Source organism: Leuciscus leuciscus (assembly GCF_965113295.1).
Source record: "Leuciscus leuciscus genome assembly, chromosome: 19".
In the NCBI taxonomy this organism is placed as follows: Eukaryota; Metazoa; Chordata; class Actinopteri; order Cypriniformes; family Leuciscidae; genus Leuciscus; species Leuciscus leuciscus.
In genome coordinates this window covers 9,832,381-9,845,218 of record NC_138743.1, presented here as the reverse complement: position 1 = coordinate 9,845,218, position 12,838 = coordinate 9,832,381, and the positions used below count along the sequence as shown (strand labels likewise).

At 41.6% G+C, this 12,838-nt stretch overlaps 1 protein-coding gene across 1 annotated transcript; it reads left to right on the top strand.

Annotated features, from left to right (window-relative positions):
• Window positions 1-368: 368 nt before the first annotated feature.
• LOC309482413 (uncharacterized protein) lies at window positions 369-2,850 on the top strand (the record flags this gene model as incomplete). Its single annotated transcript, XM_082147759.1, has 3 exons — window positions 369-1,062; window positions 1,138-2,730; window positions 2,797-2,850. The coding sequence occupies exons 1-3, from the start codon at window positions 658-660 to the stop codon at window positions 2,848-2,850; spliced, it is 2,052 nt and encodes a 683-aa protein (XP_082003885.1). The 5' UTR covers window positions 369-657.
• Between the last annotated feature and the right edge of the window lie 9,988 nt (window positions 2,851-12,838).

Here is a 12,838-nt window from a genome sequence, read left to right as displayed (position 1 = left end):
GAGGGGGCAATACATACAGTCCTAGGCCATGACTCCTGGCATAACCCGTCATAAATTACACACCAGATTGTAATCTGCCTCTTAGCAGTGGCATGAGCCATTCCTCCTAATGGTGGCATCTGGGCAGACATACACAGTGTTGTATGGTGAGACGAGTTCAATTATACACTTGTGATAAATAGACTGTAAAAACCTGGTCTTGATCCAAAATGCCTATTATATGTTGACAAATAATGTCATGTTTAATTATTGGATGCATTTGTGGAGTTTATTTCCCCAGCGTGGCTTTAGTCTTTGTGTGGTTTTAAAAAAAAGATATTCATTATCACCTTAATGAATTCCCCTGTATAAATATGCTATAGATGTCACAGTGTCTGTTGTGTTTCCACTGGGTGTCCACTAGAGGTCCCTTCCTTCCTTTCTGTCTCCATTCATCCTGGAACCACATTTCCCATAATCCTTGTTTGTTCCCATCACTTGTGATTACACCCAGCTGTTCCCATTTATGTTGTTAGTGTCTGTGCATAAATACCCTGTTTGTGTTAGTTCATGTTACGGAGTCATTGTTGTATGTCACTTACACTTCTTCAAGTCGGTTTCCTAGTTTGAGTTTGTTTTGTTCCTTGTTTGTTTACTTTGTTAAATTGGACTGCTAACATGGATTTGGACCCCTGCATGGATGACGACGAATTGGATTGCCCTAATAAAGAAAGTGTTGTATTTGGATCCACCTGTTTCTCTCCCTTTCCTTGGTGGGTGGAACGTGACAGAATGACTCCGTCACACAAAGGATCCAGCAGCATGAACATTTTTCAGGGCCTGGCTTTTTGGGCCCGCCAGACTGAGGAGGCCATGGCGCTGAATTCCCCTAAGCACCCTTCACCACTGATTCCGCCCAGCTCAGAACCTGCACATTGCCATCGGAGACAGAGGAGGAGAAGGAAGACCTCCTCCGTGACTGTTCCGGTGGTCCCAGTGCCGGTGGTCCCAGTGTCGGTGGTCCAGAGTTCGGTGGCTCCAAAACACAGGAGGAGGAGAAAGGCTCCCTCTGTAACTGTTCCGGTGGACCCAGTCCCGGTGGACCCAGTCCCGGTGGTCCCAGTTCCGGTGGTCCCGAGTCAGGTGGTCCCGAGTCAGGTGGTCCCAGTTCCGGTGGTCCCAGTTCCGGTGGTCCCGAGTCCGGTGGTCCCGAGTCCGGTGGTCCCGAGTCCGGTGGTCCGGAGGCGGAGGAGGAGGAAGACTTCCTGCCTCCCCAATGACCCGGAGGCCGTCCCCTCCGAGCAGCCCGCTGTCGTCCCGGAGGCCGTCCCCTTCGAGCAGCCCGCTGTCATCCCTGAGATCGTCTCGGAGTCGCCCACCATCAGTCCTGCCACGGCCAAGAGAGTGGTCTTCCTTTTTTATACAGTGGCGGTACTGCAGGCGTGGAGGAGGCACAGGACGTCTGCCGATCCAGAGACTGTTCTTGAGCCTTTGTCTTCGGACAAGATGGCCGCCACCGAGCCTGTTCACGTCATGCCTGCCGAGCCTGTGTCTTCGGACAAGATGGCCGCCGCCGAGCCTGTTCACATCACGCCTGCCGAGCCTGTGTCTTCAGACAAGATGGCCGCCGCCGAGCCTGTTCACGTCACGCCTGCCGAGCCTGTGTCTTCGGACAAGATGGCCGCCGCCGAGCCTGTTCACGTCACGCCTGCCGAGCCTGTTTCCCCTGACAAGATGGCCGCCGTCGAGCCTGTGTCTGTTCCTGAGCCTGAGCCGGTGGTGTCTGTTCCTGAGCCTGAGCCGGTGGTGTCTGTTCCTGAGCCTGAGCCGGTGGTGTCTGTTCCTGAGCCTGAGCCGGTGGTGTCTGTTCCTGAGCCTGAGCCGGTGGTGTCTGTTCCTGAGCCGGAGCCGGTGGTGTCTGTTCCTGAGCCGGAGCCGGTGGTGTCTGTTCCTGAGCCGGAGCCGGTGGTGTCTGTTCCTGAGCCGGAGCCGGTGGTGTCTGTTCCTGAGCCGGAGCCGGTGGTGTCTGTTCCTGAGCCGGAGCCGGTGGTGTCTGTTCCTGAGCCGGAGCCGGTGGTGTCTGTTCCTGAGCCGGAGCCGGTGGTGTCTGTTCCTGAGCCGGAGCCGGTGGTGTCTGTTCCTGAGCCCGAGCCGGTGGTGTCTGTTCCTGAGTCCGAGCCGGTGGTGTCTGTTCCAGTTCCTGAGCCGGTGGTGTCTGTTCCAGTTCCTGAGCCGGTGGTGTCTGTTCCAGTTCCTGAGCCGGTGGTGTCTGTTCCAGTTCCTGAGCCGGTGGTGTCTGTTCCAGTTCCTGAGCCGGTGGTGTCTGTTCCAGTTCCTGAGCCGGTGGTGTCTGTTCCAGTTCCTGAGCCGGTGGTGTCGGTTCCAGTGCCTGAGCCGGTGTCTGTTCCAGTGCCGTGGCCGCCCGAGGGAAAGTCTCCGCCCTGGCCGCCAGATGGACTGTTCGCTCTGCCCTGGCCGCCTGGGGGAAAGTCTCCACCCTGGCCGCCAGATGGACTGTTCGCTCTGCCCTGGTCGCTCGAGGGAAAGTCTCCACCCTGGCCGCCCGATGAACTGGCCGCTCCGCCCTGGCCGCCCGATGAACTGTCGTCTCCGTTCTGGCTGCCTGATGCACTGTCACTCCCTGTCCCCATTTCCCTCCATGGACCTGGCCCACCATCCCTCCCCCTGATCCTCCACCAGTCCACCTCCCGCCTGGACTCTTGTTTTAGTTATCACGTCGTGGAGCGTCTGGTAGCCGCTCCGTAGAGGGGGGGTTATGTCACAGTGTCTGTTGTGTTTCCACTGGGTGTCCACTAGAGGTCCCTTCCTTCCTTTCTGTCTCCATTCATCCTGGAACCACATTTCCCATAATCCTTGTTTGTTCCCATCACTTGTGATTACACCCAGCTGTTCCCATTTATGTTGTTAGTGTCTGTGCATAAATACCCTGTTTGTGTTAGTTCATGTTACGGAGTCATTGTTGTATGTCACTTACACTTCTTCAAGTCGGTTTCCTAGTTTGAGTTTGTTTTGTTCCTTGTTTGTTTACTTTTTTAAATTGGACTGCTAACATGGATTTGGACCCCTGCATGGATGACGACGAATTGGATTGCCCTAATAAAGAAAGTGTTGTATTTGGATCCACCTGTTTCTCTCCCTTTCCTTGGTGGGTGGAACGTGACAATAGACCAGCATTGGGCAAAATTCTGAATTTAAGATTCCCTTGTCCCACCGGATGATGAACTGGAAAGACAGAAGGGGGAATTTATAGAAGTGCGATTCAAAGAAATGTATAATTTAATTAGTCTTACACAAGTTTTCTGACAAAACATACATAATTATACATTTAATTACTAATTTAGACACACTGATTAAACATGTCTAGCATTATATTCAAAACAATTAACCCAGCAATTAAAACAGATTTTAATTTAGCCATACAGCGAAACATTTTCTTATTTGCTTCACATTGTTTTACATTGAACTGGCAACTTACAGACCCATTTCAAATTTTCCATTAATGTCTAAAATATACTTGTCTGCTCATTTGTGCTCATTAAAAGAATGATCTCAATGAATAATCTCAGTCAGTATTCAGGCCCCATCATAGCACAGAAATATGCATGGAAAAATTGCAAATGACTTACTTCTAGCTTCTGACCAAAGATACTATATAGACCATGACATACGGGGGTGGAAAACAGTAAAACCAAATGTCTTTGTCCATTTTAGTAAAAGCAAATGACTTTGTTCATTTTCAAATATCTTGGATTATTTTCAATCCTACTACAAAATTGCACTGGTATTCAGGGACTGGCATTAAGGATGTTTAGATTGTACCTATCTATTACCATTTTGTTTATTTAAACAGGGAATTATCCAAGTTAACGTCTATGGAGTGTCGCAAGGGTCTGTTTAAAGGGATAGTTCACTTTGAAATAAAATTTTGGTATGTTTTAGCTTACCTCAAGGGCATCCAAGATGTAGGTGTCTTTTTTTCCGCAGTAGTTTCAATTTTGATATTTTTAGGTCAAACCGTTCTTGTCTGTCAGTCATATAATGCAGGTCGATGGTCACTGTCTCAAAGAGCATGCACAGAGTCCAAATTAAAACAATTCCCCGTCGTCCAAATTAAACAATTCCCCATCGTAAGTACACATTGATGGCCTAAGACACGAAACGAGCGGTTTGTGTGAGAAAACGAACAGTATTTATATAGTTTTTACCTCTTGAACACAGCCACGTCCAAGTGATCTGAGAGCGCGGGCGGGTATAGATATATACACTAGATGTCGCATTGGCTACGGTTTCGCAGTCAGCCCGCGCTCTCAGATCATTTGGACGCAGCTGTGTTCAAGAGGTAAAAACGATATAAATACTGTTAGTTTTCTCACACAAACCGCTCGTTTCGTGTCTTGGGCCATCAATGTGTACTTACGATGGGGAATTGTTTAATTTGGACGATGGGGAATTGTTTTAATTTGGACTCTGTGCATGGTCTTTGAGACAGTGACCATCGACCTGCATTATATGACTGACAGACAAGAACGGTTTGACCTAAAAATATAAAAAATTGAAACTACTGCGGAAAAAAAGACACCTACATCTTGGATGCCCTTGAGGTAAGCTAAAACATACCAAAATGTAATTTCAAAGTGAACTATCCCTTTAAGGCTCTGCTATTTTCAGTTATATATTTCATCACGACCAGATGAAATCTCTAAATTATCCAAGTTGACAGATTGTGTTAAAGATAGAATACATTGGATGGCCAGTCATTTTTTCTTATTACATTCGGATATTAAATTGGACCAAAAACCTGTACACAGAATCTTTTAGAATACAATTTACAAGAGTGGACTATTACTTTAAACAGCAAAATTGAATTATTTGCAGTCTGTTCTACATATATCCATATGCTGGGGCTCATATAACTCAGACACAGATCTCAGATTTCTTGAGTATAGCATGACATCATAATGTCACTGGATGTACAAAACTGAGTTTATTGACATGGTATTTATAACTATACTGTAAAAAAAAAAAAAAAGTTGTAAATAAAACAAAGATTATTGCAGTACATTGTACAAAAAAAATACTTTTTCGCTCTTTCTACTTAAAAATGTAATGTTTCATTCAATGTGTTACTTGTAAATTCTTTGTTAAAATTCTAAGTAAAAAATTTTCAAAGTAAATCCTTGACCAATTTTTTTTTCAGTGTAATAACTTGCATGATTATTGTCTACTTGACCAGATGATGGCAGTATTGTGCTACAACTGTGGATTAACATTACATGTGGCCAACAAATAGAAATACCTTCACTTTGTATTTGCTCCATGAGTCAGCTGTCATTCCTATATGTCATTAAAAAAATCTGTAAAACTCACAATGAGCCTCTTCATTCTTTAACAAGACAATAACATTGGAGACATAAACAAAGTATAGGCCTACTCTACGATACTGCTAATCATGTTACATTTGAGGGGTACAACAGTATTTTTGTTACATTCCTGAGGGGTACAGGAATTTCATTGAGAATTGTAATTGAGAATTACAGAGAACGGGCTGTCAGGTAATAAAATAAGGGAGTGTAATGAGTCAAACTGCCTCTTAATATCAGCGTAACCTTCAACTCTGATCACCTCTGGAGAAAGTGGTGAATGCAGAACTGACCATGTGGAATAAGCCAACATCACTGTAACCCACAGCTCTGCAATGATCAGAGAGGTCATGCCCTTGTCTGGTTGCGTTTACAGTTAAAATGATGGTCCATCACATCACATCTGAGACGTCAACAGCAAAACTGTCTGTAGAAGTTTTCATAGTTTAAATGCCACAAAGCCATAATAGGACTGTAAAACAATTGGTGTATTTCAATACCAATATTTTACATTAAATTGTGACAAAATACTAGTTTAACTGGACACAAAGCCTTTGACGTCAACAACCAAAGATATGGGAACTGATCAAATTTTGGATTCAAAACCCACCAGTCGAAAACCACTTTTTTTATTTCATAAATATGCCATTTAATCCCAGTATACTTTATATTCAGAGTTGAAACAAAGTACATGACTTTTGAAGATGAATTATTTCAACATTCCGTGTCAGACGGATTCCTTTTTCCTCAGCTTTGATTTCTTGCACATTGTATTAAGTCAGCATCTCTGAAGGTCTAATGAAGACTTTGTTGCAGTTCTATTCTTTGCCAGAATGCCTTTCTGCAGTCAAAAGCATTAAATCAGGGTGAGTCTTCCACGGGCATCAGTTGACACTGATGTCACAGCCAAAGTGAAAGGCCATTGGCTGCAGAGACGCTGGCATGTTCTTGCCTCACAAAGATATGAGAACAATCAGCTTAGGATTCAATATAGTTTGAAACCCTACTGATGCCTTCATATGGATTAATAAGCGAAGAAATGCCACTCAAGCATGAAACCAAAGGAAAGCCGCAGTTGGGTGTGCTTCCCTGCTTTCACTGAAGTAAGTTTCCCCCTCCCTCTTCCAAACACCCTCATTTTGTAAGGGAATTACACAATCATAGGCTTTTCCCAAAATTACATTGTGCCTGGCTCATTGCCCTTCATACTTGTTAGTGGCACCGCACCACAGCCAGGAGCTAACAACTACACAAAAAACCTTAGCAACTGCATAGAAACACCCTAGCAACACATTAGCATCATGATGGTAAGTTTTATACTATTTTCAGATTTTTTTATTTATTTTTGTTTGCCACAACCTGACTTAAATAGTCTGAGAGAAATAAAATAAATAATTATAAATCAAATCAATAGAGATCAGAGGGCAGAACTCCACATGATTAGAAGAAATGCCTTCAGATGTGTAAAACTGCCTTCAAAATAATTTTACAAAATATTATATAATTTATTTTATACACACTCACCGGCCACTTTTTCAACTGCTTTAATTTTTCGTGGCACAGATTTAACAAGGTGCTGGAAACATTCCTCATGCTGCACATCCATGATGTGAATCTCCTGCCCCAGCACATCCCAAAGGTGGTCTACTGGATTGAGATCTGGTGACTGTGGAGTGTAGTGAACTCACTGTCATGTTCAAGAAACCAGTTTGTTCAGTTCAGTTCAGTTTATTTATAAAGCACATTTTAAAACGGCCACTGGCCGACCAAAGTGCTGTGCACATAGAAAATAAAGCTAATAAAAATTAATAACACAAATAATAATAAACAGTTTAAAACAGATCAATCATTGTAAGCTAAAAGCAACAGAAAATAAATAAGTTTTGAGACATGACTTGAACTCAGACAGAGAGGAAGTCGATCTTATATGAAGTGGGAGCTTGTTCCACAGTATGGGGCCAGCCACTTCAAATGCTCGGTCTCCCCTTGATTTTAGGTATCTGAAGAAGAAGTTTCGTTTCAGAACTAAGACTTCTAGTGGGAGAATAAAAATGGAGTAAGTCAGATAGATAAGAAGGTGCTAAATCATTTAGAGATTTATACACCATTATTACAATTTTATATTTCAATTCTAAAATTTATCGGTAGCCAATGAAGAGATTTAGGAATCTCGCTGCAGCGTTTTGAACAATCTGTAAGCAGCCCGTCTGGGACTTGATACACCAAAATAAAGGGGGTTGCAATAGTCCAGGCGCGAAGTAATAAGAGCATGGATTGGGGTGGTGTGGCGCAATGGATAAGACACATGCCTTTGGTGTGAGAGACCCGGGTTCGAATCCACTGTGAGACACCAATGTGTCCCTGAGCAAGACACTTAACCCCTAGTTGCTCCAGAGGCGTGCGACCTCTGACATATATAGCAATTGTAAGTCGCTTTGGATAAAAAGCGTCAGCTAAATGAATAAATGTAAATGTAAATGTAAATGGATTGCAGTCTCCAACGAGTGCTTACGGTGATAAGATTTGATTTTTGCTATAGAGCGAAGATAGAAAAAGCTAGATCTAATGACAGCACTAATTTGCTTTTCGAATTTGAGGGAACTATCTAACATCACACCTAAATTCCGTACCTGGGGAGAGATAGATAGATCTAGAGATCCAAGGTCAAGATCATGTCTTTGCCTGGTTTCTGAGGGGTTAAAAACAATAACTTCTGTTTTGTTAAAAAAATAGGAAATTCTTGGCAAGCCAAGCTTTTACCTCCTCAAGACACGCTTGTCAGACTTTCTAGAACACTGTTATTTTTCTTAGACAAAGGCATATAAATATGCATGTCATCAGCATAACAGTAAAATGAGACATTGTGTTACCTAAAAATAGAACCCAGAGGAAGAAGATATAGAGAAAATAAGACAGGAGCTAAGACAGAACCCTGAGGCACACCGCAAGATAAATTTCGGAGGGAAGAGGAGAAACGTCCCATTTTTACAGAAAAACTTTAGAGATGATTTGAGCTTTTTGACATGGTACGTTGTCCTGCTGGAAGTAACCATCAGAAGATGTGAACACTGTAGCCATAAAGGAATGGACATGGTTTGCAACAATACTCAGATAGGCTGTGGCGTTTAAATGATGACAATTGGTACTAAGTGTGCTAAGAAAATATCCCTCACACCGTTACACCACCAGCAGCCTGAACTATTGATACAAGGCAGGATGGATCCATGCTTTCATGTTGTTTACACCAAATTCTGACCCTACCATCTGAATGTCGCAGCAGAAATCAAGACTCGTCAGATCAGGCAACGTTTTCTAATCTTCTATTGTCCGATTTTGGTGTATCTTCAGCTGCTGTAGCTCATCTGTTTCAAGGTTCAATGTGTTGTGCATTCAGAGATGCTCTTCTGCAGACCTCGTTTGTAATGAGTGGCTATTTACGGTTATCTTTCTATCAGCTCCAACCAGTCTGGCCGTTCTCCTCTGACCTCTTGCATCAACAATGCCTTAAGATGTTTGTTTTTTTTTTGGTGAAAATCCCAGTACATCAGCAGTTTATAAAATACTCAGACCAGCTCGTCTGGCACAAACAACCATGCCACATTCAAAGTCACTTAAATCACCTTTCTGATGCTCGGTTTGATCTTCAGTAGATCGTCTTGACCATGTCTACATGCCTAAATGTAGCTGCTGCCATGTGATTGTCTGGTTAAATATTTGCGCTAACGACCAGTTGAACGTGTACCCACTAAAGTTTCTGGCAGTGCTGGGTAGATTATTTACAAATTGTTGTCCATTACTGAGTGATTCCAAATGACATGAAAACAGTTTTTTTAGTAACGTATTCCATTACATAAGGAAATATAATCTGTCTTTCAGATTACATTTTACCTAATCGTTTATCACATTGAATTGAACAGGATAATATTGTATCATATTGATAGGAAAATACAAAGAGAAATACAATATTTTCCATCCTTTGTTTTCAACATGAAGTGCTTTAAACTTTATAAATTAAAAAGGAATCATTTTAAAACAAAAACATACATATAGTATATAATTTATTCGTTTACCTGCATGTCACATCTTCAGTGTCAAATGATACTTCGGAAATCATTCTAATATGCTGGTTTGGTGCTCAAGAAACATTTCTTAATATTAAGAATGTTGAAAAAAATAAACATTTCTTGCGCAGCAAATCAGGATATTAGAATGATTACTGAAGGATCATGTGACACTGAAGGGAGTGACTGCTGAAAATTCAGCCATCACAGACATTTTTTTAAATTTTTAAAATGTATTAAAATAGAAAACATATACATTTAAAAATAAGTTATATTATATAAAATATAATATTTTGTATAAATTATATTACACATATATTCTTTTTCATTTACGTGTCAATCTCATAGGCCCATCATAATTAAAATACAGTATGATATCAAGAAACAACACAAGAGTGCCAGTTAATCCTGATCCAGCAAGCAATGCATTCTTCAAGTTCAATCACTCAGTTGTCCTTGAAATCTGAGCCTTTATAAGCACATGGTCCTGGTTAGCGAGACAATGCCACAAAGGGAAGCTACAGTCCATTTACTGTTCCTCAGTTTTCAAACAGAAAGTAACTTTTCCCAAGACTTATGTTTGTGGGTTTTAACAATCACTGATATGGTGTCAGATCTCTGAGCGACTCAGAATGCAAACTTCTGCATTACTCCAGACAAAAGAGCTATACAAGCTAAAGAGGAAAAAGGAAGTGGCTTACGGCATTCAGTGCTGAGTGTGCATACACAAACAATGCAGTAAGTCACATTTTAACACCACAGAAATGAAACTTTACTGTCAAGAGCCCTCGGACAAATGAGCAATGGCTAAACATCTACACTCCTGGGCCAAAAAATGGGCAAAATGTTTATTGGATTTTTTACGGTCTGAACTGTTTTAATCACAAATCACTGGTCAGGAAATAAGAAAAAATTGCATAAATACTGTAGATAAGCCACTCCCAACTTGCAGACAGCTTTTTACAGGAAGAAGAGTCAGTGTTGTTTCACTCAATGTTAACGGCTTCAAGCAGTTCATGAGCAGTTGAAAAATGTCTCCCTGTTCGTTTGAGTTTAACGTGAGACCAAATATTCACTAGGGTTCACATCTGGACTCTGAGCAGGTCAAAACATGAGACTGATGGGCTTGTTCTCAAGCCGCTTTTTGGTTGACTTGCAATGTGGGCAGAAGTGATGTCTTATTGAAAAAGAGCAATTTAGATAACAACTTTCAATTGTGGGAAGTAAGACATTCTGCAATATTCTCATGCGCTCCAAAGCATTAAATGATCTTTCACAGGGAAGCAGCTCACCAATACCAGCAGCTAAAAAGCTCCCCACACAATGACACATCTTCCTCCATACTTCATGTGCTGGAGAAGCATTTATTATTAGATTTCTCAGCAGATTTTCAGACACCAGTGCACACCACTCAGTGATTCATCACTTCACACACCACTTCACATATTCTGGCAAAAACTTCATTCTGTCTTAAAAAAAAAAAAAAAAAAAAAAAAAAAAAAAAGCCATTGCTTTCCATCTAAGAAGTGCATTTGCTTAAATTGAGCTAAATTCATGAACAATAATTTGTGGATAAGACAATAAAAAGCTTAGTGTCTAAACATCTTGGGCTTGTCTATGTTTAGCTTTTTACTTCTGTTGATTGTATTTAGGCTTCAAAATTCATAGACGTTGTGTTCATTCGTGAAGACTATCATGATGAACAAAAAGAGTAAGAATCCTAAACTTTTGTTGGTTACATGCAGAGATTATTTCTGTAATTTTTATTTCTTTAATCGTTCATAAAGCCAATAAAATAAATTATTGGGTTTTTGTCGATGGTACCAGGGTGGTGCAAACTGTTGGCCAAGAAAAATACGTCATCACTGCAGCACTGGGAGTAGTACTGTATAACTACACGATTCAAATAAATACTTATTTAAATTAGTTTAATTTTACATTAAAAAAAAAATAAAAAAGTGTCAAAACACACAGGGTTATAAAAATAAGCTACATGAAAACAGGTCAAGGGCTTTGTAATCATTTCTGTCCTGAACTTAATCAACTGGTATGTAATCCCAAACGTTCATACAGTCGCTGCCCCAGCTCAAAATTAACCAGCATATTCCATGAATTCCAATTCCCCGGGGGCTGCCATGGTTACACAATCACGACAGTAATCCACAGCTTAAATAGTGCAGTAGGTTAAGCATGCCCATCAAAGCAATAGTTTGACGACTGAACAGGCTCTGATGAGGGTTTGCCCAAGTATAATGAGGCCCTGTAATCAGTGCCGAGTTGACCCATGCCGGTCTCTAGCATTGACCTTCCCTGTTACAGCTCTTTAACTTTTAAAGTAGACACAGGACTGCCAGCCCAGCTGAATATATGTGACAGCAATAACTAGCTAATCGGCCAAGAGAGTAATCTGTTATGATTAGACCCTGGGGACTCATATGTTTACAACAAAGGACATTTGATGTTAAAAAGACATTTGTAGTAAGCAATGCATTCTGGGACTATTCCCGAATTGCTAAATTTATATGTAATATAGGCCTAAGGGTCATTTTATAAAATGTCTGACATTCGTTTCTCCCTTATATTCATGTTGTGTTTTACTGTGTTAATAAAGACATTTTTCTAAACACAAAAACCCCAGTAACTTTAGTTTAAATTTGAGTTGACCCCAGGTTATGCGTCAACCCCAAAACAAAAACAATACAAAAATACTAATTGTGGACGGAACTGAACCCAGCATATGAAATACTCTCCAGTATATTACCATAATATTGTAAAACAAACAAAAAAATACTAATTGGCTATGTGTATCAACCCTATTACCAGTATTTGAAATACTCCCCAAAATATGCATCAACCCCATTACAACACCATAATATTTTCCCCAAAACAAACCAAAGCAAACCAAACCAAACCACAAAAAAACAAAATCTAGCATTTGAAATACTCTCTGTTCCAGGTTAACATCTTCTGCTAAGCAGTCCTTGAAGGGAGACAAAGCTCTCTGAGATTTATGTGCCTGTCAAACCCTGGCCCAACTCAGTACAGCCCTGTGTGGCCCGTGCTTAAAAAAAGCCATCCCTCCTTTAGTGCCGCCAGTGCAGCAGGGCAAATATTGACCCGTCCCCCTTACAGATGAGTCTCTGTGGGGAACTCTGAGGAACACGATTGGCAGACCACTGATGAATGCTGATTAGAGCATCTCAGTCAGTCGTTAAAACAGCCTGCCAGAGTCACCACGGCACCCCCCTTTATCTCAGTGTCAACTTTCTGGCTCCACAAACCATTGTGAGTCATCAAAGGCAGTATAGCACTTGAATGCCAATGACCGCACGAGGAGGGGGTCCAGACAAATGAACTGGAGGACATTTCATAAGACCCTCAGTGGAGGCAGTGAGCAGACAGAATCCCTGCGAGGGG